A 23,941-nucleotide genomic window follows, 5' to 3' on the forward strand; every position below is an offset into this window, starting at 1 on the left:
TTGTACTATTAAATAGTAACCAACGCCACAACGAAATACACATTACTATTTTGAATAGTATAGCCTTTTGCATAGTACCTAATTATTTGTATTGGGCAGCTTAGCCCACAAGGTTAAGTGATAATATAATCAAAATATATTTAAAAATAACAATAAATAATATATTTAATAATAGGAATGTAATACTATTTTGACCTAAAGCGTTAATCCTTAATCCCAATTTGCAGATAACAAATGTAAAAATTATTTGAATTTTAAGTTTAAAGCATTTAAAGATATAACAAAGCTGTATAACTAAGCGGTATGTGTTGACTCACTTTGCGGCATATTACAGCTCCGCCCATGTAAACACACGACCGTATTTGCCTGGCTTGCAAAACTCTCGTTCTAGTTGCTACATTGTTGATCACTTGGAAAAAATCTAAAATCTAAGCTATAACAAAGTCTGCTTGACTTAAAACATTCAAAAAGTACCTGAGCAAAGCGCTTTCAATGAAACCCGTGTTTATATGGGATATGTTATCATGAGACATTAGTAATGTAACTGTAGGTACTACCTTGTATCTTTTTTCCGTGTAGATATTGAATTTCAAGACGTGCCACAACCGCCTCTCATGTATTTATCAATTATTTGTGCTTCCTTCTGTATCACTATAGCTTATTCAGAAAAGGCTGTACCATGTTTAAATGGAACTGCAGTAAGCGTAGTGAAGAGCTAACATTATTATTTATTAAAGGTTCTTTTATAACATCTTAATATATTGATTTGGCTGTCTCTGTTTTTGGCATTCGTTATGTTCTTATTAAATTAAAACATGATCTTTCTAACACATTACATTCATTGCAATGCACTTTAGTTCCAGTTCAGAGAGTCCACTGTAGCACTTAACGTTAACAGCCCAAAAGAATGCCAATAAAAAGGTTTTAGGTATCGTTATGAAAAGAAAAATTGACTAACGGGTTGTTAAATAATCAAGCAAACGGAAAGGGAAAATTCATTCATTGGCACACTAACCAGTGCCCAAATCAAGAATTTACCCAACAGATATGTATCTACACGATATGTACATAGGCCGGGCCCAAAAGTAGGCCATGAATTTCACTATATCAAAAAAGATAAACCTGAAACAAGCTAATAGAACTGGGAATTTCAATATGTTTTATTAGACATAAGAATGTTATTTATCTTCAAACTAATAAAGATTTATATAAATATAATCTTAGAAATAATTATAATAATAGTCTAATAATCAAATATATTATGATAATAATTATCTAATAAATAATAATATTAAGCCTCGTATACTTAAATTTGTGAGATACTTCAACGTAGTTATAAAACACTTATAGAAACTAAGGAAATATTTCCAAAACCGTGCCCTCACTTCTTGGCCAATGAGCATATTTCTGGACGCGCGATCTCTGGCTGATCATCTCGTTTTCTGGTGTCTGGGCCATGATTTACGAAGCTGTAATCATTTGGGCCATTAACTGGCGGACATTGCGAGTCGCGAGTGCCAAGTGCCATTGGCAGTGGCACATGACATTGGCCATAAACATAGGATGATCTCGGCTGGCAGGGAGACGGAGCAGTAGCACTTTCCTATATTTCCTGCCCACGAAACGAGGGGTCCAGCCCCCCGTTGCTCTGCCTGCCCATTAAAAAGGCATAAATTATACGCTTCTGCGGGGGGCTTCGGATGCCCCGTTTCGTAGTAAATCAGAGCGTTTAATTAATACACAATGCAGGCGGTTGGCTAATAAATTGCATTCGAAATGCACGCCAAAACTCAAATTTGTTTCGTCTCGACGGAACGTGTTGACTGGCGGATTCCACTTTTCGCTTCCACTTGCCTCTTTCGACAGCGGATTAGGACCTACCCGGACAGACTGTCAGGTCCATTGTCACATCACTCACTCATCTTGTGGGTGGGTTCCCAGACCATCTTGTAGTTTGAAATACGTGTCTTGTGCCGGAGGGCCAGCGAAATCGAAAGTGAAGGCGCCAGAGCCATTAGATTGGGATCACTTGGAAAACGGACGGGACAACCAGACGACCAGTCAGATACCCAGCATACTGTATCTGACATGTCAAAATTATAGTAGTTTTTTCAGACTTTAGACACGATTGATAGCCGGAAAAATAGGATAAATATTCCCAATCATTTACAGCTACAAAATTATATTTTTTACCATTTCGCAAAACAGGCGTTATACCCCTTGTAAAAAATTGGAAAATTTCGGAAAATTTTTAATTTTTTTTTACCAATTTTCGGGAAAAAATACGGTTTTACCACTTGTAAAAAGTGATGGGGATAGATGAGCCACAATACGGCATGCTGGGCCACTGCCCTTTAGAAGGCATCTACAAGGCAGACAAATGTCTTGCTTGGGAATGGAAAACGCGTGCAATTAATCAAAGTGGAACCGAATGCTCTTTAGCTCCCTAGCAGCCCCAGCAGGCCTCAGCAAATGCCATGATGGCAGGGGCTAAAAGCAAATTGTGATTAGAACGGCCTCATGCGACAAGCTCCGCGGGTTCGTGGGCCTTTCATCTGGCGACAAGTCGGTTCAGATACAGATACAGATACAGATATGTCGGATGTCGGGGATATAGAGAGCAGATACTTGGGCATATAGGTGTGGATGGAGAGATCTGGGATCGACGGATAGATACTCGTCGGTGGGTCATTATTGTCGGCTATATGCAGCATAATTTATTGGCATTTTTATTATAGTTTTATTTATGACTTGTGAGCTCTCGAATTTGCTTGGCTGTGCTCCGCTTTCGCCGAGCTGTTATTGTTATGGCCATTATGCAGATATTCTCTACCCTGCAGTACTATATCTTTCCGCACGGCCGTCTTTCAAGATCGCAAGATGACATCGCCATCGAACAAATTGGTCATGCAGGAGGAGCCGCACGGAACAAGTATCTATATGTTTCTGATAATTCCGCAGCGGCAGTGAGAGATTTATTTAATTATACTTATGTACGCGATTTTCGGTTTAATGAGCAGTTTACTGGGGCAAAACTGAATCAAATCGAATATTGAATGCGCCAAATGGCCAATTCCCGCATGACAACCATACCGCCGCGCCGCACAGCGCTTATGTGTGTGCACAGAGGCAAACTAATGAATCCGAATCTGAGTCCGAGCATATACACTTGGGCGGTCGTAAAGCGGCGGGAGGCGGTCGCGAAGGCGATCAAAAATAGATACGGCCGCCAGCTTTAACGGTCGCCCAAAGTCGACTGCAACTTTTAATGGCAAATAAAACAAATGCCGGGCAGGCCAGTCGAATTAAATGGCCAGAAATGTTGAAACTTACGAGTAGAGCACACAAAGTCGCAGGGTCGTTTCCTGTGCTCGCCCCCAAAGCTACTACTCCCGGCAATTACTCTTTAAGGATACCATAAATGTTGCTCTTTGCCTTAAACGTGTGTAATTGGCTGGTCATTTCGGAAATTTATTGCCCTGCTGTGTCTGCTCTGCCTGAAAATAATTAGTATTTTCGTATTGTAACTTGTAAATCGTCTACAAAAATATATCTTCGCAAGCCATTGTTCTTTGTTGTATTAATTAATATACGCCTTTAATACCAATAAAATCGCTAAAAGATCTTGTTTTCCCTCCCCATCATCACAGCATATTTTCGTTATGATCTCACGAGTATTTCTAGCTCGATGGATTAAAAAGCGTTTTGACAAAACGATTCCAAAGCCCCTCCGAACGAGCAGACAGATCTTTGGCAGACACTCTTTCACGAAATTTGCACTCGGCGAGTATAATTTTTAATTTATTATAAATAAATAAATACAAATACAGATACAATTATTTAGTTTAGTACACACAACACAGAACTGGGAGAGGTGACCAAAAGACTGTTGGGGGACTACATTTCCACATTTTCGGGGTCCAAGCTCTCAGTAAATTGCATTTATCACTGCAAACCCTATAATTCGTTGAAAGTTAACCCCTGAATTCATTGACTGCAGCTGTGTTCAAAGTAATATTATTAATAGTGAATATTTTATTAAAAAGTTTCTTAAACTTAAGATATAATATGAGTTGATTAAGGTTTAGAAAACATATCTCCGTTTTAATTTTGTTCAATTTTAAGCTCCAATTTGGAAACCCTTAACAATGTATGTATTCATAAAAATATATATAGATTTTTGAACACAGCTGTGAGCTGAAAACCCAGGGGCACGAAAGAAAACAAGGAGTTCGAGCCCTGGAAAATGTGGCGGGACGCGGAGAATACCTAGGCCAGTTCGGCTGCAGCCGGCGGAGGAGCAGGAGCGGTGCCAGGATCGGCTGTGCCCGCTGTTGCAGCCGCCTGGTCGGCCTGCTCCTTCTCCAGGACCTCCAGCAGCTTGTCCGCCTCGGCGGCCTTGACCTGGAGCTCGGCCAGCTTGCGCTGCTTCTCGGCCTCGTCCGCCAGCCGCTTGGCCCGGCGCTCCTCCTCGCGACGCAGCTGCTCCTCCAGGTGGCTGCGCAGCACACTGTCCCCCAGGCCGAGCTTGTCCATCACCTGGGTGATGTCCCGGCAATAGCGCAGCCGAGTGTTGTTCGCCAGCTCGTCGGAGCAGTCCTCGCGGCCCTGTTGCAGCCGCTGCAGCACGGACATCTTGGCATCGATCACCACGTAGTTGGAGCTCGGGATGAAGCTGTCGCTCTTCTCGTTGAGGTACTGCACCAGCGTCCTCAGCGAGTTCGAGTTGGCCTTGGCGTTGATGGCCCCGCTGGCGAAGTCCTGCGACTTCATCATCTGCGCGTGCGTGGACTTCTGCTTGCACTCCAGGCAGTTCCAGTTCGGATGCGGCAGGCCGGAGATCTCCGGCACCACCAGGCCCGTGCAGTTCGTGTCCCGGCAGTAGAGGCCGGAGATAAAGGCGCCCTTCTCCTGCAATCGAGGGAGGAAGAGGTTAGAGCGGAGGTGTGCCAAATGGAATAAGGGAATGTACCAACTAAGAACCTCTGAGCTGGTTTTCATTTTGATGTTAGGATATAGATAATAATATTTGTATTTACTAAACATATATTCACCACCAAAGCAATAAGATGTAATACAGATCCCACCATCGAATAGTTAATCTTTAAGATTTAAAACTAGAGTAGAAATATATCAACTCTCTTCGCCACCAAATCTTAGGACCATAGTTCTTTTGCTTATATTTCTTAAATCTTGAAGATTTAACACAGATCCCACTATCAAATCAATCAGATGATTAAAGGATTTTTTGATAGGAAAGGGAAGTCCTAACTCTATTCACCTTAAAAGTTCAAACCGAAAGTTCTCCTAAGTATTTGTGAAATTCTTTAGGACCTAAAGAACCTCTGTTCTCCACCAAGGTGCAACCCATAGTGTCCCATTCCGGGATACACAGAGACAGGGCCCCCAACCACCCCAACTTATGGCCATGTTATCCGAAGATCGACACGACATTATCACCGCCATCGGTAATCGCTAATCGGGACACTTGCCAGCCCATCGATCACATTCAGAACCAGAACACGGGGCTATTGGGGGCGTGAGTCATTGGGGCCAAGTGTCTCGGCTGATGAAAAGCGCTTCGCATTTCTGGAATTCCGATTGGGATTGCGATTCCGATTCGTGTTCCCACAGCGATTGTGTTTCTGCTTCTGTTTCCGGCTAAAAATAATCCGAAACGTATTGAAGAATCTCCAACAAGTGATCGCCGTGTATCTGCGATATGAATATGTGCTCGGCACATATCCACCGCCGATCCGCAAGATTGACATATACCAAAAGAAAATGAAAGCAAGAAATGTCGCTCCGTGTGCGTTTTAATATTCGCTCGTGCGATCGATAAATATCCACACACAGGTTGTTAAGGATGTCGGATGCCACGTCATCTCCATAAAATTCTCGGCCCGAATCGTTCGGCCAATTTGCTTGCTCGTAAATTAACTCAGATAATTAATGGTTCCGATCCGCAGACTGCACTATAGGCAGCGAAAATGTACTCTTTCTGGTACGCAATAAAAAAGTTGTTTAAATTTGGAGGATACTAGGCCTTAAACTATTCCAGTATTATTCTTTGGACAAGAAATAGTCATAAAAATTCAAAATTCTGCAAGTTGTATTTTTGCTAGCAAAATCTAGTCCAAGTGATTATTAACATTTTGCCTACAAAAATATAGCTTTTGCCCATTGTACTCTGGATAAAAATTGGAGCGATTAGCGAATGATGAACACTTGGAGCAGAGGAAACATATAATATATAAAAATAAAATCCCTTCGCGGGAGTTCGCTGAACTATGTTCTCAAAAATATATGGAATTTGTTACACCAACACGCGCCACACTCAAGGGCAGACAAGTAGCAACAGTGGCTATTTTCGACATTCAACAAATGGGCTATTGAAATGGGTAATCGACTTGACACAGGGAAACATTTTGCACGTCAAAAAATGGTTTTGCACAATTATGGTGTAGATGAAAGTATAAGGCAGCCCTATATCAAAATTGTCAACATATGTAATTTGGCAATTTTAAATAATTTTCTAGACTTTCAGTTTTATTCTGTGAAATCAAGAAGGTTTTCCTGGTCTCCATTCAATCGCTCGACACCTAAGAAATTTGTTCAGCAAAGATGTTTCAGCAAGACTCCGATTCAAATCACCGAAATCCTTCCTTTCAGAAGCGCCCAATTAGGTGTAATTACACTTACAGGTCTCAAAGGAGACACCTGCTGTGTGAAAAGCATATAGTTCTTATAAGAGACGTAGTTTGACAGGTTTTGCCACCCGTTAATAATTACTTTTTGCTTGTTTCGGCCAATTAAAGCGGTTTCGGGGACTTTCATTGCTCGCAGGCGGCATTTGCAACGTGTTTCTGTTGTTCTGCTCTGCTCTGTTCCTCCACAGCCTGTTTATGGTTAAGCTAAGACGATCTCGAGGGCCTTTCGTATAGGCATAATTCTCGCAGCGCTCAGACCATTTGGCCTCTGCATTCCCACACCGATTCTCGGCGAATGTCAAACGGGAAATTACGATCCGAGGCGCTATATGTGGCCATGGCCAAGAAATCTGTTCTATATGCATGCGAAAACAAAAAGAACATATGCGATGCGAGGCGGATAAAAAGTATCCGTCGGATGGCTGGGCAAATGTGACAAACGCGAAAATGGGCAGCGAAATCAAACTCAAAATCAAATCAATACGAGCAGCAAATTCCGCAGAAAACCAAATGCCACAAGATACACGAAAGCAAGAGTTGTGATTTCTCATTTCATTTCTTTTTCTTTTATACCAACTTTTGCAGGAATTTCGAAGAGACTGCCAAACGAATTAAAAAGCTTTTGGAATCCATCTATTTATTTGTGATTTAATTGAATTGTTTTCAGCCCGTTAAAAATAAACAAAGTTGTTTATAGCCATGTTTTGTTGCTGTGGCCTGCCACTTGTTGCGCCTGGGAGGGGCCAATAAGAAAATCGGGCAGAAATTCAATCGATGGCCAAGAACAACAGAGTGCACAGCTTGTAATAATAGTGGGCCAAATCGATCTGGCCGCGAGTCTTTAATTGTTTTCGGATGAATTTTGATGGGCGCAGGAAATCCTTAATGAAACATTTCGCGCCCGCCACACTTGCGGCGAAAATCAAAAGCATCGAACTTGCGAAATTGTCTTGTATTGATGGATGGTGGCCCGAAAATGGGCTAAGTTCCGATTGGGAGCACGCACTTCAATCCGCAAAGATAATGCCGACCTCAAACGCCTTCGGCGAAACTATAAAGATGTTTGATTATTTCCCAGCCTAATTGGTTAAACAGTTTATTCAGCTGGCCCATCGATCATCGCTGTGGTTTTGGGGAGGGGGAGTGATTTTTCAGTGGTTTCCTATCCAGAAGATGTGCAGAATAAGTGTTCTTTTGAGTAATCATCATACAAATATAATGTTTGCTCCAAAGGGGGATAGTTACGGGAGTGCTATTAAAGTTGAGGTATCTTTGGGGCAACAAAGAGTTAACTATTATCGAATCCTATCTCTATCACAAAACTAGGAATTACTCCTTCACTACTGCACTCATAATTAGTGTTTGTCCTATATTTTAAGTGAACTATTCCACTACTTTGGAAATTCGAAACCTCTGAAAACTAAAATATATTCCGCAAATATTTGCATTTATGGAGTAGTATTTAAATTTAAAATTTTTTTCGGGTTTGCCCAAATATCTATTAATTCCGTTGGTATCTGTTTCCAGAAGCAATTATAATATCTCCTAAATGCGCAACTACTAGTCTGTGATGCGTATTAAGTGTTGAAACTGTGCTGTGTCCACAAACATATTTAAATAATATTTATTAGGGATAGTTACACATGGCTCACTCAAAAAGTATGCAACCTGAATTTAGGAATTTGTAGCTGACGACTTTTCTTTTTGATTTAAAATTAGAAAAACTGCTATTTATTTAGAATGAAATAACATTTTAAATGAAGCCAAGCAAGTGTCTTAAGATCTTAATAAATTTAAAATAAATGTTATGTAGGAGTCCCTCACTTTTTATGATTTCACTTTAAAATATAAGCCAACTACTTTTGAGAGTTCCTTACTAAAATGTATTTTTAAGATCCTTAATCTTCCAATTTACTCACTAGTGTCAAGGCTTATTAAATTTATTCCAAAAATGTTACCTTAAACTCCGTAATTCTTCTCAATTTAGCTCCAAATCTCTATACCTTTTGAGTCTTGCTCAATTAGCATCAGCTCCTAAGCTACCCAATCCCCATGCTTCACTCACCGTGGGGTCCGAGCACCGCGCGCACTTGCAGGTGAAGCCCTTCTTCATCTTGAGGAAGAGGTGGCGGGCGATGTTGCCGGTGAAGAGCTTGGTGTAGGTGGTGGTCACCTCGAAGCCCTCGGGGATGTCGACGGCGGCGCGGACGACCATGTTGTTCGTCTTCTCCTCGAAGGTGTAGTAGGCGTTGGGAATGCAGTCGTGGTTGACGACCCCAAACAGGGGGTACAGCGCCCTGTAGTTGAACTCCTGGTTGTCGTTCGTCCGGTCGGTGGTCTTGTCGAAGCCGTTGGTCCTCAGCACGGCCACGGTGCGGTTCATGATCTCGATGACCTTCTTGTCGGTGGGGAAGTTCTTGAAGCACTTGGCCGCGTTGCGCACCTCGGTGCGGTGGTTGTTGTCCAGGTTGGCCTGCAGGCAGTAGATCAGGTCGCGCTGCTCCTTGCTCAGGTTGATGGCCCTGGCCACGCACAGCAGCCGGATGATCACCGAGTTGGCAACATCCGGCTCGTTGGGTCCCCACGACTTGAACAGGTCGCAGTCGCTCTTGTGCTGCTTCTTCTTGGCGCACAGCGAGCACACCGGGAGTCCGCAGCCCTGGCGGCACATGAACCTCGTGTCGGGCAGCATCTTCAGGCACACGCTGCACGCATTCAGCGAGTCCTCCTCGTGGGCGGCCAGCCCGATCAGCAGCGGGCTGTCCCGGAAGATGACCTCGCCCCGCTTCAGGCTCCGGGTGGCCACCACCCCGCGGCCGGCGATCTTCGACACGCCGATTTCCCAGGCGGGATCCTTGTCCTTGAACGGCGCCAGGTGCAGGTCCAGCAGCTCCGAGGTGCGTTTCGGGCAGATCATCTCGGTGGGGTGCGGGCTTGGTCTTTGGGATGGGGTCGCGAAGCGCGGCACACACAAAAAACAACCGAGCGGGGAGGCACAGGCACTCGAACAAAAAAAGGTAAGATCCTCTGGCTATACGGTTATTCCCACTATATCGTATCTTTATCTATATCGGGTGTGTATCTGTGTCTTGACTGGTTCGCCTGCAGCGTTCGTAGCGCGACTGCCGTGAGTAAACTGTCGCCGTTTTCCAGCCTTACATGATTTTTATGTGAAAAGTCGGCGGAAAGCTGAAAATTCGAAAAGCTGTCGACGATCGCCGACAGACAATGCCGAGCAGAGCCCGAAGATCCCCGATGAGGGGCTTCTCAGCAGCGAACGCTCGCCGCCGGCCATACGATCCCCCGCTTTTGGGGCTCATCCGTTGGGGGAGGGTATTAAGGAGGACAGTCCCCTGAATCCCAGGCCATCCTGGTGTCCACTCGGCTGGTTACGGATTGATGAACAGCGCATGGTTTAATGGCTTCCAAGGCGGAGACACCAAGGAAAATTATCATGAGATTAGGTGTATTTGAAATCAGGGAGATCCAAAAATCGATGTACCTTATGGTAAGAAATATATTTAGAAAAATGTATCTCAGAGGTAGGGTTTCTTTTTAAATAAACTATAAAAGATCCTTCCTAATTCAGTATGCTTTAGGTTTAGAAGTAGATTAGTATACTTTCATTTCCCACTCTTATCATCTGTTTTATAAGTATCTTCATTACATTAAACTTGTGTTCAATTTGGTGATCAAGTTCTGACTTTTCAGAAGCTATTTTAAATTTTTATCTTTTTTATATTCAAAATCAAAAACAGACTTGATTGTTAGAGACAAGAAATGTAGTTTAGGTGCTGGTAAATAAAATACAAATATTTCGATTCAGTAAATTGAGATTTTCTAGGCTCGCTTAAGTAAAAAAACCTTTCTGAATTTAATAAATTTAGCCAAATACATTTCTTTATTGATTTATTTTAATGAAAAACGTAGCTTAGCTACTTATATTCGTTGATATTTTTCCGCCGTGCAGTTGAATGGACGGACGGATGGATGGACGCCTAGATGGTGGATGTGGATGCCACGGGCAGACGGATGACTTGTCGGCCGGCGGATGTACAGATATCCGTACATTCGAAACGAGTGTTCGGGAATGTCGGCGCACACAGATACAGATTCGGATACAGATACAGACACAGATACACTTGCAGATACAGATCGGCATGGATTTGTGCACTTCTGACAGCGCTCTGGAGTTGCGCCAAGAATGCCGCCCATCAGCGGATGATGAACGATCTCCGCCGGGGTTTTGCGTTTCTGGGGGCATCGGAGCGGGGCCAGGGGCGATCGGGGGGATCGGGGGGATCAGCCTCCGGGTGAGTGTCTGGGGAGGCTTAAATCAATCGCCCTTGATTAACACGTCCGCGGAAGTATCGACCCCAAGCAATGGCCTCAGCAGCCGAAACAAATTCCGGTCAGCTCTGGCGCAGTGCAAACTCACCGGAAAAGAAAAACTGTACTACTAATATGTCTCTATACCATTTATAAACGTTTCTGTACAACTTACTGCTTTAAGTGATTTTGTAAAAATGGATAGATAAAGATGTTTTTAAATAACGTCAAAGTTTAGATTTTCAACGGTCAAACTATTACTATTTCTCAAAAAAATGTTGCAATTCTTCTTTTTTTATAAATAAATATAAATACTTATAAATATCATATATATTATTAAATATAAATATTTATTAATATTTTTACAAATATTTATAGAGCTTTCAGAGCCGAACAATTTTGTAATAACATCTAAAATACTCTTAATCGGAGTCCACTGTTTAGCAATCGAAGTACTTGCTTCCCTTGGCATTGTAATAACTAATTAGGAAAGCCTTATCAGCGGGACAAGGCCGGTCGACAAGGCCCAGCCGATCTTCTTTCTCCTTGAAACACACAGATTAGCCAGCCCGAGTTCCCCTATAAAAGTCGGGTTTGCTGCGATTGAACCACTAGTTTGTTATTTCATCGCAAGCGAAGCCATCCAAAATGTTCGCCGCCAAGATTCTTATTTTGTGCAGTGCCTGCCTGTTGGCCAGTGCCACTCCTCAAGGATTTGGACCACCTGGAGCTCCAATACCCCTTCAGGGCGAGGAGCTGGTCGAAGCCCAGAGGACCCTGCAGGCTTCCCTTAACAGCCTGGCCGCCGGCGAAGGACCCTACTATCGGTGGGTTATAACTAGACGGAACTTGGGGATACTTAATAATGTTCTTTCACCTTATATCATCCATGACCCACAGCATCTCGAGGATCCTGTCCGCATCCGTTCAGGTGGTCGCTGGCACCAATAACGCCTACGAGGTGGAACTGATCGGCAACGACAATATTGTCAAGGTGTGCAATGTGGACATTTGGTCACGATCCTGGCTGCCAAACGGCATCCGAGTGACCTTCAGGTGCCCCAACGAACAAGAGTTGGTTAGGGTACACAATGCTTAGAAATAGATATTGTAAATGGATCAAATACATTTTGATTTTGTCAAAGAAATGCCTATGTATGTCCTCTGTGTCTTCTTTCGCTTTAAAGGAAGCGCCTCCCCCCGCCTAGATTATACACAAGTATTATAATATTTCGGTTTGACACACTTGAAATAAGGTATTTTGTGTGATTAGAACCGTAGATAGCTGGCGGTCAAGTTTCGAATGGAAAAAACACAAACAGTGAAGCCAAAAGTCTTATCAACCTGACAAAAAGTCCCTGAGCTATCAGTTCCCAAATTCCTCATCTAATATTAAAGTACTCAGTACTATTAGTATTGGTTGTTATAGGGAATATATAGTTTTTTAATGGTATATGAAATTTGATCCATGACCTTCACCACTTGTTGTAGTGATATGTATTTCGTACTATAAAGTATTGTTATTAATGCAGGATAATTTATAATTCATGGTGAATTTTTGCTGGTTTTTGTGATGACAGAATATTTTGGTTTCTGTTTTCTTTTGGGATGTTGATCAAGCGTCGAGCAAGTGCCAGAAAAGCAACTTAATGAATTCGGCAAATTGCAAATTGGCCACTGCCTTTGGGACCCCTTTCGTCACATAATTCAGATTTCAGACTTTAGATTTCCTACTTGGGATGCCGGCAGCCCCCTTCCGGCGCCCCTGCCTCTGGGGGGCAGCGATGACGAAGACGCCTCACGTGCATCGAATGCATCGCAAATTGGCCAACCTTTCCGCATTCGCCTTCCGACAGCAGCAACTTTAATTTAATGAAATGCAAAATAATGCCAAGCAAATCTAGCAGCGCCAAAATAAAACAAAAACCAACTAAAATATTATAATAAAATTCGATGTATGCAAATGGCTTGCAAAATAGCCATAGGCCAAGAAAAAAACTCTAAGAAAAAACTAAAATAACAACAATTTATTGGCGCTTTGACGCGTTTTTGCTGTGCTACGCTGGCAATGAGGAATTTGGCGCCACCAGTGGCCATGTCGTCGTCCGTGTCACCAAGCTGCCACCGCGGATCCACCTCGAAAAAAGGAGGAGAAACGGACAAAAATATGAAAATAATTATTCTGCCGCCAGGTGACTGCACTCCAGGCTGTCTGTCACTCGGTGTTTCACCTGCACTTCCGGCGCGAAAATGGAAATGAAAATGGAAAATGCGTTGGAGTGTGCCAACTAATTACAAGTTAATCGAAATGAAAACACATTGGTGGCGCAGCGAAATAGCGCCAAACGCTGCATTTGCCCATAAAAAAATAGAGAAAATGGCCAGTATACTAAAATAATATTTTCGCAATTTATTACAAAGCCGAATCAAATTTTGTTAATGAATAGGAGTCGCACTAAAAGTACCCTTTCCAAATGAAACACCTTTACAATGAAGGACGTATATATAGTATAATAAATTGCAGTTGTTTAAATAAATAAATAATACATCTCATTTACGAAAATTGTTATACCTATATTATATATAAATATACAATTTATATGAAATATTTAATAAAATTCAATACTACTGGTATACTTGATAATACATATCTATACATCACTCATACGTCTAAAAATTACTCATACGCCACGTTGTACTTTCGACTTAAAAGCAGTAAGATCTTTATAAAATGTTATTCAAAATTTTAAATATAGTTAGCATTTAAATAGTTTGCATGCCTCATATAAAGCGACTATGCCCCCCAGAAACATCCTCCACCATGTGCCGCACGAAAATAATCTATGAAAATTAGCTGAAAACCGAATGTGTGCCATTTTCCGCGCTTTTCGTGTTGCTGCGGCTCTTGCTTTTCCTCCTCTTTAATTTTCAGAGTCAATTAAAATTTGTTAATTTTACTTATAATTTTAAGGTAGGCAAAAATGCAATGCGACGACAAGGAACGACGGGAAAAAAGTGGCAATTAAAATATTTGCGCGACTTTGTCACGTCGGCAAACAAAAACAGGCGGCGGGCGGAAAGGGGCGGGGTTTTTCAGAGGGGCGCAGGGGCGGAGGGCGTGGCTGATGGCGGCAAATTTGCCGTTGAATGAATGCAAATGAGTGCATGTGGCTGGGAATAGCCCGAGTCGCAGGGATCGGTCCACTGCAAGCGGAAAGATCTCGATATGGAAGGATAATGCCACTGATTGGAGACGTGTACCATGTGCACAGTGCTTAATTTGCCTCGTATTATGAATGGAAATGGCTTGTTTACCCCATTACGCACTCGAATTCAGTTGAATTGCTTTCGCCTTCTCACTATTTTATTCTTGAGTGGTTTAAGTTCGCTTAGCGGTCGAACAATAATATATTATAGTTAAAGTGTATTATACATTCCACCCTTTTTCAAAGGTCTTACGACTTTATTTTGTAGCACATTTTTCGGCAGGAAGTTTTCGACTGATATCAAGTGTTGTCTAAGTATTAATATTACTTTAAAAAAGAAGTCGTTATCTAAAATTTCATCGAGCAGAAATGCGAAATAGAATGGAATTCCCTGAGGGTGAAAATCAAAGCAAGCCCGAATGTTTTCCAAAATTTGTGTGAAGCTGATCGGAACCGATGCCCATAGCATGTCTGAATCTATGCCAAACTTCATTCACCTCAATGCCAATTACACGGCATGGACATTTTCAAAGCCCCCAAAGTCCACCCACCCACCGCAATTCTGTTTTCGGCGAATTTCGCATTTGATTTTAATACACTTAAACGCAATCAATTTTATTGCTCTCGTTGCGGTTGCCTGTCGAATCGAATTCGATTTGATTTGCTTTTGAACGCGCCATGTTCTCTGCGATTCTGGGATTCTGGCTTCTGTGCCTGCGGATGCGGATTTGGATTTTGGCCTGGTCATGGATTCCGATTCTTCACCTGAAGATTCCGATCGAGAGACGAGGTGAGATGTGGCGGGGAAAAACTTGTTTACAGGCCGAATGCGGGCGTGGAATGTTACGAAAATGAAATGAAAATGTTGCTGCGATCCATTCCACATGCACATGATCTGCGGATGATCCACATATTATATACCATATGTACATATCTGTATCGGCGACCTATGTGCTAACATAAAACAGATGACGAGCGGCAGCTGTGACTGCCAATTTCGCCTCAAAAACAAAACTCAAAAAGGCCAATATCGATTTACCAAGTGCTCTTCCAAATTGGAATTCTCCCACTATCTAGATGCCACATGCTTCTTGTGGACAAGCTGAGTGAAACTTTGTAAACTGTGTTTTCTGAAGAACATTATTTCCCTTTTAATCTACTACTATCAGTACATTAAACAAGGTTCTTATTCTGAGCAAATGAAAATAAATTAAATAATGAATGGCAACCCTTCCCTATAGATACTCGTACAGCCGCAGTATCGTAGGTCAGTCCACGACCATGACTATCGGGTTGGCTTGGCTCCCCCGATTTCTGTGGAGCTTAGTCCAGCTTTGCGACTGCAGCGGAGGAGATCTCCATCAGAATGGCACGGCGATCGCGGATCTGGATGCTCGGGGTGAGTAAATGAGATTTATGGCCCATTTGCAAGTGTTTTGTACCGGCAAACAAACCGGTTGCAATTGCCAGCGATTCAGCGAAGCGGCAGGGAACTACTTAAATAGGCCATACACCTGCGATTACTAAGTAGAATGCTCAGAGCGGTGTCGTATGCAAACCAACGGTTACCTTACAATCGATGTGTGATAAGCAGCCAGTGTTAGCTGTGCGTCTTTTAGGTTCCGGCCAATTTAAGACAAAGTTACAGCTTAAAGGGTCGAAGAAAAAATCGGGTTTTCGCCAGAAAACTACGATCCCGCGGCTTGTTAGCTGTCCAATGTAGTATGCCTTTTAGGATTCGGTAAATTTTGACAAACTTACGCTAAAAAAAGCAAAGAAAAAATTGGGTTTTCGCCAAAAAAGTAGGTCTTCATTTTTCAACCAAAAATATTCAGTATTTTGGGAGAGACGAAAAAAGTAATTGTCCAAAAACGGAATGGCATACCTTGCTGAACTCGTAACAAAATTCCCTATCGACTGGCATTCACACCTAAAAAATTTGATTTTTTAGCAATTTTCGCAAAAAAAGACAATGCTATCCCTCGTAAAAAAATTGAAACCTTTTTGTTTTAAAAATCAAAGAAATCTTCGCAAAGAAATCAGGTTTTGCCAAAAAAAAAACTTTATTTTCCACCTAAAAAACCACAGCGAAAATGCCATTACACATTTTTCCACTAATATATTACCTGCAACGACAGACGGGCAATGAAGAGAAACACCCAAAGCTTTTGTTAGCTTTAAGCATAGATTGCTAGTTAGACCTCAGCCCCATAAATACACTTAAACTTTTTATGGGATCTTTATGATTACTGAGTAAATGAATTTCAAGTGATGACCTGCTTTATCTACATTTGCAAAAATGCTGATGAAATAATTTAGTAATTTACCATACTTAACAAGAACGAGATCTCAGCGTTCATACGGACGGACGGTCAGACGGACATGGCTAGATCGACTCGGCCAGTGATCCTGATCAAGAATATATATACTTTATGGGGTGAAAACGCTTCCTTTTACCTGTTACATACTTCTGACGAATCTAGTATACGCTTTTACTCTGCGAGTAACGGGTATAGTAATGGTATCATTCAAGGTGGACAGATTTGTTTAATTTGATAAAAAGGGATAATATTTATGCACTGTGTTGTTTGACCAGTTCCGGTTCGTTGGGACACTTGAAGGTCACTTCGATGCCGTTTTGCTTCCAGGTGCGGGACCAAATCTCCACCGTGCACACCTTGGTGGCGCCTTCGTTGTCAATCAGCTCGACGTTGTAGACGTGTTTGGATCCAGCCACCACCTGAGAAGTGGCCGAGATGATCTTGGAGATGCTGGGGGTGTATAGATGGCCCAAAATGAAGGGATTTTAGGGGTGTTGATGGGTACTGTCTCACCGGTAGTGGGGACCTTCGCCGGCGGCCAGCTTAGTCAGGGAAGCCTGTAGAGTCCGCTGGGCCTTGGCCAGGTCCTCGCCCTCCAGGGTTCTGGGAGCTCCCACCGCTCCGAAGCCATGGGCCTTCGAGACTAGCAAACAGGCTGTGCACAGGATCAGGATCTTGGTGAAGAACATTTCGACTGGCCTGGCTGTTGTTCGGACTGCAACGAAGTAAACAAACTGGTGGATCGGTCGGCTCCAGCCTTCTTTTTTATAGGAGAACCAGAGATTAGTCGCGCCTCTCAGCGGACGGGGACTATCGCAGCGGTGGGGTCATCATTGTCTCCTTTTGAGAGATAAGACTCTGGGTTTCACTGACCGACTGATTCCAACTCCAAGGCCACAAAGTGCGTTTTACTCGTATATGGGCGGACTTCTTCAAGCCGAAGTTAACATGCCCAATAAAGGTGGTAAAACTTAAAAACACGTATGTGGAATAGGTTTTACTTGTCGTTGGAATTTGTTATATTATTACGAACTTATTGATAAGGTGCTTCATTATGTGCAGCTTTGAAGATAACAGTTTTATAATATATTCCGGTCGTTCCGATCTACTTATGAATATACAGAGCTTTCAATGAGAAACTATTGTGGTAGGTCCAACTATGCCGTACCATATAAGGATCTAGTTTTCCCTTGTATTAAATTTAAAAAAAACTTCTTTCATTTCCAGCTGTATGTCCTACTGGCACCCTCGGTGATGCTGGCCATCCGGTCCTCCCAATCGCTGGCCCTCCTGCGGGCCCGGGATCAGTGCGGCAGGGAGCTGACCGCCGGCCAGCGCCTCCTCCTGGACAGGATGCAGTTCGGGGATGCTCCCCATGTGCGCCACTACCTCCACTGCTTCTGGTCGCGCCTGCAGCTCTGGCAGGATGCCTCCGGGTTCCAGGCCCAGCGCATCGTCCAGAGTTTCGGTGGCGAGAGACGCCTCAATGTGGAGCAGGCGCTGCCCGTCATCAACGGGTGCAATGCGAGGACGCGCTTTCGAGGTTCGGGATTTGGGGTGGCATCGGGATCAGGATCCCAGGCAGTGGTTGACTGGTGTTTCCGGGCCTTCGTCTGCGTGCTGGCCACTCCAGTCGGGGAGTGGTATAAGCGCCACATGTCCGACGTCATCAATGGAAATGCATAGAACACATTAAATACGAAATATAATTTTTAGTGTAGGGGTTAATAAACTTGCAATTAACATTAATGTATAATATAATAATAGCCCGCTAAGCTAATAGATGTATGCTAATAAAGAATTGGGACTAAATTCGGTAAATACAAATATAGAAATACAAAAGACATTAAAAATATTTAATTTGCTGGCGAGCAAATTGTCAATTTTCTATGTTTCCTAATTTCAGAAACCAGGCGAACATAAACGTTTAGCAGGTGTGAAACCGATCAGCTGATCAGTTTCATCTAAGCTAGTAAGAGATGCCACCGTGATTTCTTCCCCTTGTCACGACCTACGCAAATGCATACGATTTAATTATTATTCCGAGCTTATTGTGACAAGATCGTGACATGCTCGTGACGAACTCGTGAAACCGCCATGGCTGAGCATCTCTAGCTTGCGATGTGTTCTTAACTAACGGATCTTTCCAATGGAAATCCCTTTCTATTGGTCGTGTGGGAGAGGGGAAATAGTAAAGGGCCGCCATATTGAAAAGTAACTGTTCTTTAAGTCAGCTTCTGGCTACCAGCTGCCACCTGCTATGTTTTCTGTTCGCCTGGTGTCTGGGAGAAATAAATCCAGCATTTCTACTGAAAATATGTGGCGAGGCCGTTCAATTTGTTCAAGTAAATTTCAAATTTCTTAATTTAAGACACCAGGCGAACATAAACGTGTAGCAGGTGTCAAAACGATCAGCTGATCAGTTTATTGTAAGCTAATTGGAGATGCTCTCGTGACTGCTTCCCTTTGTCACGGCCCAAGCAAATGCATGGGGTTTCATTTTAATGCCGTGCTTGCCGTGACTAGACTGCGACAAGCTCGTGACGAAATCATGAAACCGACAGCTTGCGCATCTCTTGGTTGGGTCTTGTTCTCAACCAACGGTTCATTCCCATGGAGATCGCTTGCTATTGGTCCTTAGGGAGAGGGGAAATATGGAAGGGGCCGCCATCTTGAAAAAAACAGCTGTTTGAGTTAGCTTATTGCTACCAGCTGCCACCTGCTATGTTTTCTGTTCGCCTGGTGTCTGGGAGAAATAAATCCAGCATTTCTACTGAAAATATGTGGCGAGGCCGTTCAATTTGTTCAAGTAAATTTCAAATTTCTTAATTTAAGACACCAGGCGAACATAAACGTGTAGCAGGTGTCAAAACGATCAGCTGATCAGTTTATTGTAAGCTAATTGGAGATGCTCTCGTGACTGCTTCCCTTTGTCACGGCCCAAGCAAATGCATGGGGTTTCATTTTAATGCCGTGCTTGCCGTGACTAGACTGCGACAAGCTCGTGACGAAATCATGAAACCGACAGCTTGCGCATCTCTTGGTTGGGTCTTGTTCTCAACCAACGGTTCATTCCCATGGAGATCGCTTGCTATTGGTCCTTAGGGAGAGGGGAAATATGGAAGGGGCCGCCATCTTGAAAAAAACAGCTGTTTGAGTTAGCTTATTGCTACCAGCTGCCACCTGCTATGTTTTCTGTTCGCCTGGTGTCTGGGAGAAATAAATCCAGCATTTCTACTGAAAATATGTGGCGAGGCCGTTCAATTTGTTCAAGTAAATTTCAAATTTCTTAATTTAAGACACCAGGCGAACATAAACGTGTAGCAGGTGTCAAAACGATCAGCTGATCAGTTTATTGTAAGCTAATTGGAGATGCTCTCGTGACTGCTTCCCTTTGTCACGGCCCAAGCAAATGCATGGGGTTTCATTTTAATGCCGTGCTTGCCGTGACTAGACTGCGACAAGCTCGTGACGAAATCATGAAACCGACAGCTTGCGCATCTCTTGGTTGGGTCTTGTTCTCAACCAACGGTTCATTCCCATGGAGATCGCTTGCTATTGGTCCTTAGGGAGAGGGGAAATATGGAAGGGGCCGCCATCTTGAAAAAAACAGCTGTTTGAGTTAGCTTATTGCTACCAGCTGCCACCTGCTATGTTTTCTGTTCGCCTGGTGTCTGGGAGAAATAAATCCAGCATTTCTACTGAAAATATGTGGCGAGGCCGTTCAATTTGTTCAAGTAAATTTCAAATTTCTTAATTTAAGACACCAGGCGAACATAAACGTGAAGCAGGTGTCAAAACGATCAGCTGATCAGTTTATTGTAAGCTAATTGGAGATGCTCTCGTGACTGCTTCCCTTTGTCACGGCCCAAGCAAATGCATGGGGTTTCATTTTAATGCCGTGCTTGCCGTGACTAGACTGCGACAAGCTCGTGACGAAATCATGAAACCGACAGCTTGCGCATCTCTTGGTTGGGTCTTGTTCTCAACCAACGGTTCATTCCCATGGAGATCGCTTGCTATTGGTCCTTAGGGAGAGGGGAAATATGGAAGGGGCCGCCATCTTGAAAAAAACAGCTGTTTGAGTTAGCTTATTGCTACCAGCTGCCACCTGCTATGTTTTCTGTTCGCCTGGTGTCTGGGAGAAATAAATCCAGCATTTCTACTGAAAATATGTGGCGAGGCCGTTCAATTTGTTCAAGTAAATTTCAAATTTCTTAATTTAAGACACCAGGCGAACATAAACGTGTAGCAGGTGTCAAAACGATCAGCTGATCAGTTTATTGTAAGCTAATTGGAGATGCTCTCGTGACTGCTTCCCTTTGTCACGGCCCAAGCAAATGCATGGGGTTTCATTTTAATGCCGTGCTTGCCGTGACTAGACTGCGACAAGCTCGTGACGAAATCATGAAACCGACAGCTTGCGCATCTCTTGGTTGGGTCTTGTTCTCAACCAACGGTTCATTCCCATGGAGATCGCTTGCTATTGGTCCTTAGGGAGAGGGGAAATATGGAAGGGGCCGCCATCTTGAAAAAAACAGCTGTTTGAGTTAGCTTATTGCTACCAGCTGCCACCTGCTATGTTTTCTGTTCGCCTGGTGTCTGGGAGAAATAAATCCAGCATTTCTACTGAAAATATGTGGCGAGGCCGTTCAATTTGTTCAAGTAAATTTCAAATTTCTTAATTTAAGACACCAGGCGAACATAAACGTGTAGCAGGTGTCAAAACGATCAGCTGATCAGTTTATTGTAAGCTAATTGGAGATGCTCTCGTGACTGCTTCCCTTTGTCACGGCCCAAGCAAATGCATGGGGTTTCATTTTAATGCCGTGCTTGCCGTGACTAGACTGCGACAAGCTCGTGACGAAATCATGAAACCGACAGCTTGCGCATCTCTTGGTTGGGTCTTGTTCTCAACCAACGGTTCATTCCCATGGAGATCGCTTGCTATTGGTCCTTAGGGAGAGGGGAAATATGGAAGGGGCCGCCATCTTGAAAAAAACAGCTGTTTGAGTTAGCTTATTGCTACCAGCTGCCACCTGCTATGTTTTCTGTTCGCCTGGTGTCTGGGAGAAATAAATCCAGCATTTCTACTGAAAATATGTGGCGAGGCCGTTCAATTTGTTCAAGTAAATTTCAAATTTCTTAATTTAAGACACCAGGCGAACATAAACGTGTAGCAGGTGTCAAAACGATCAGCTGATCAGTTTATTGTAAGCTAATTGGAGATGCTCTCGTGACTGCTTCCCTTTGTCACGGCCCAAGCAAATGCATGGGGTTTCATTTTAATGCCGTGCTTGCCGTGACTAGACTGCGACAAGCTCGTGACGAAATCATGAAACCGACAGCTTGCGCATCTCTTGGTTGGGTCTTGTTCTCAACCAACGGTTCATTCCCATGGAGATCGCTTGCTATTGGTCCTTAGGGAGAGGGGAAATATGGAAGGGGCCGCCATCTTGAAAAAAACAGCTGTTTGAGTTAGCTTATTGCTACCAGCTGCCACCTGCTATGTTTTCTGTTCGCCTGGTGTCTGGGAGAAATAAATCCAGCATTTCTACTGAAAATATGTGGCGAGGCCGTTCAATTTATTCAAGTAAATTTCAGATTTCTTAATTTTAGACACCAGGCGAACATAAACGTGTAGCAGGTGTCGGAACGATCAGCTGATTTGTTTTTTGTAAGCTAATTGGAGATGCCCTCGTGACTGCGTCCCTTTGTCACGACCTAAGCAAATACTTGGCAATTAGTTGTTGTTTCGTGCATATCATAACAAACTCGTGACACGACCATGGTTGCGCAGCTCTAGTTTTCACTTGGCTTGCAAATAACTGTTGTTGAGAAGGAGAGGGGAAATACGGAAAAGGCGGCCATTTTGAAAGATAATTCCAGTAAGATAATCTATGCCCAGCAGCCACCTGCTGCGGATTATGTTCGCCTGGTGTCAAAGACAAAGAAATTGGCCGCAAAACTCTCACGCGCATATCAGTTTCGTAGGAAATGACCGCCATTTTGAACTACTGCAGCACACAGATGTAGGCAATAAAAAAGGTGTGACATTCCGCGATTATATTTTTCGTTACAGCGATCAAAAAACTTATTCTTGGGGCGGAAATAGGATTCAGATTTTAAGCAAAAATACGGGGAAAATGTCATATTCTGACCAATTTTTAATGGGCTGTGCATATGCATAATGTGATTAAACAAAATGAAATCGCGAATTCTTCAGGAAACGCTTTCAAAATGTTTAAAGATTTCACATAAATGTAAATGTGTGAATATCCGATTTCAACGGGCCACATTGCTTTTCATTCGATTTTCTGATACGACATCGTATCCTTAGTGCAGGTCTCCCATGGGTATATAAACGGTTCTGTTATGATGTTAGGCAAATGGTTCGGAACTTGATTTGAACAGAAAACAACTCGCCAACCAGTTCCAGTGTGGCCGAAAGTTGACTCTGACCGAAATTGACATCTAGTAAGTCATGTCATAGCTGCAAAATTCGAAAATATGTTACAATAGAGTTTAATCGAGCGCAGGGCCTGGATGAAAGATTCGGAAAAGCAGTAAAAATGAAAACCGGTAAACTGCGCGACGTTGGTGAGCGGAAGCCAGAGATCATCTTGGACCAGGTTGATAGCCAGCCGCTAGCATCCGGATCCGGATCCCAGATCCTGCTGGATCCAGACCATCGGGAGCCCCAGGACCCCATGGACCCCAAGGACCCCGCAGAGCCCCAGCAGGTCCGGGCGCAGGGTGGCCAGAGCTCGCAGTCGGCGAACAGCAGCGATGCGGGTCAGAGCCAGAACCAGGACGCGGGTGCCGGCTCCGGGTCTGGCGAGGACCAGGTCCAGAGCCAGAGCCACAGCCCCAGCCATAACCCGAGCCAACAGCAGCAGCAGAGCCACAACGAGAACGACGACCAGCAGCAGGATGCGCCCAAGAAGCGCTGCGACAAGTGCGGCAAGAAGCTGGGCCTGACCGGGGGATTCCCCTGCCGCTGCGGCGGCACCTACTGCGCCGTCCACCGCTACAGCGACCGCCACGAGTGCAGCTTCGACTATCGCGAGATGGGCGCCACCGAGATCCGCCGCGACAACCCCGTCGTGGTGGCCAGCAAGCTGCGGAAGCTCTAGGTCCGCTTCGGCCCACCACCCAACCTCACTACCCCACTCATCCCGAGACCCTGCCAGGGATCCTCCACGGACGTGACATGACCAAGCCATCGGATCCATCGGAAAACTATCTAAACTAAACTAAAAGACAACATCTATCGAGAGTTTAAAAACATGAAAAATAATTGGTGGGCTGCTATAATAAATACCAATCACAGGACATTTTACGATTAGCTTAAACTTTAAGCGGTTGGGGACGC

At 43.7% G+C, this 23,941-nt stretch overlaps 5 protein-coding genes across 5 annotated transcripts; 3 read left to right on the forward strand and 2 right to left on the reverse strand.

Annotated features, from left to right (window-relative positions):
* Positions 1–3,773: 3,773 nt before the first annotated feature.
* On the reverse strand, positions 3,774–9,859 carry LOC108023683 (SET domain-containing protein SmydA-8). The gene is made up of 2 exons (XM_017093305.3): positions 8,776–9,859; positions 3,774–4,911 (listed from the first exon to the last, which is right to left on the reverse strand). Exons 1-2 carry the CDS (start codon positions 9,625–9,627, stop codon positions 4,270–4,272), a joined length of 1,494 nt encoding a protein of 497 aa, XP_016948794.1. The 5' UTR covers positions 9,628–9,859; the 3' UTR covers positions 3,774–4,269.
* A 1,788-nt stretch (positions 9,860–11,647) lies between these two features.
* On the forward strand, positions 11,648–12,197 carry LOC108023312 (sarcocystatin-A). The gene is made up of 2 exons (XM_017092615.3): positions 11,648–11,866; positions 11,940–12,197. The coding sequence occupies exons 1-2, from the start codon at positions 11,688–11,690 to the stop codon at positions 12,136–12,138; spliced, it is 378 nt and encodes a 125-aa protein (XP_016948104.1). The 5' UTR covers positions 11,648–11,687; the 3' UTR covers positions 12,139–12,197.
* A 3,293-nt stretch (positions 12,198–15,490) lies between these two features.
* Positions 15,491–18,408, forward strand: LOC108023266 (uncharacterized). The gene is made up of 2 exons (XM_017092549.3): positions 15,491–15,644; positions 17,794–18,408. The coding sequence occupies exons 1-2, from the start codon at positions 15,612–15,614 to the stop codon at positions 18,250–18,252; spliced, it is 492 nt and encodes a 163-aa protein (XP_016948038.1). The 5' UTR covers positions 15,491–15,611; the 3' UTR covers positions 18,253–18,408.
* On the reverse strand, positions 16,285–17,308 carry LOC108023267 (sarcocystatin-A). The gene is made up of 2 exons (XM_017092551.3): positions 17,080–17,308; positions 16,285–17,016 (listed from the first exon to the last, which is right to left on the reverse strand). The coding sequence occupies exons 1-2, from the start codon at positions 17,253–17,255 to the stop codon at positions 16,818–16,820; spliced, it is 375 nt and encodes a 124-aa protein (XP_016948040.1). The 5' UTR covers positions 17,256–17,308; the 3' UTR covers positions 16,285–16,817.
* A 4,621-nt stretch (positions 18,409–23,029) lies between the features above and the next one.
* Positions 23,030–23,908, forward strand: LOC108023315 (uncharacterized). Its single transcript, XM_017092618.3, has one exon. It carries the CDS (start codon positions 23,139–23,141, stop codon positions 23,700–23,702), a length of 564 nt encoding a protein of 187 aa, XP_016948107.1. The 5' UTR covers positions 23,030–23,138; the 3' UTR covers positions 23,703–23,908.
* The last annotated feature ends 33 nt before the right edge of the window (positions 23,909–23,941 follow it).

Source organism: Drosophila biarmipes, chromosome X, assembly GCF_025231255.1.
Source record: "Drosophila biarmipes strain raj3 chromosome X, RU_DBia_V1.1, whole genome shotgun sequence".
Classification (NCBI taxonomy): Eukaryota; Metazoa; Arthropoda; class Insecta; order Diptera; family Drosophilidae; genus Drosophila; species Drosophila biarmipes.

Bases quoted from the DNA above. Each gene is read 5' to 3' on its own strand.
- LOC108023683 (XM_017093305.3), bottom strand. From the start codon at position 9,627: ATGATCTGCCCGAAACGCACCTCGGAGCTGCTGGACCTGCACCTGGCG. The intron at 4,912-8,775 runs GTGAGTGAAGCA...CCTCGATTGCAG, and splicing joins CGCGGTGCTCGGACCCCACG to GAGAAGGGCGCCTTTATCTC.
- LOC108023312 (XM_017092615.3), top strand. From the start codon at position 11,688: ATGTTCGCCGCCAAGATTCTTATTTTGTGCAGTGCCTGCCTGTTGGCC. The intron at 11,867-11,939 runs GTGGGTTATAAC...CATGACCCACAG, and splicing joins GGCGAAGGACCCTACTATCG to CATCTCGAGGATCCTGTCCG.
- LOC108023266 (XM_017092549.3), top strand. From the start codon at position 15,612: ATGGCACGGCGATCGCGGATCTGGATGCTCGGG. The intron at 15,645-17,793 runs GTGAGTAAATGA...TTTCATTTCCAG, and splicing joins CGCGGATCTGGATGCTCGGG to CTGTATGTCCTACTGGCACC.
- LOC108023267 (XM_017092551.3), bottom strand. From the start codon at position 17,255: ATGTTCTTCACCAAGATCCTGATCCTGTGCACAGCCTGTTTGCTAGTC. The intron at 17,017-17,079 runs GTGAGACAGTAC...ATACACCCCCAG, and splicing joins GGCGAAGGTCCCCACTACCG to CATCTCCAAGATCATCTCGG.
- LOC108023315 (XM_017092618.3), top strand. From the start codon at position 23,139: ATGAAAACCGGTAAACTGCGCGACGTTGGTGAGCGGAAGCCAGAGATC.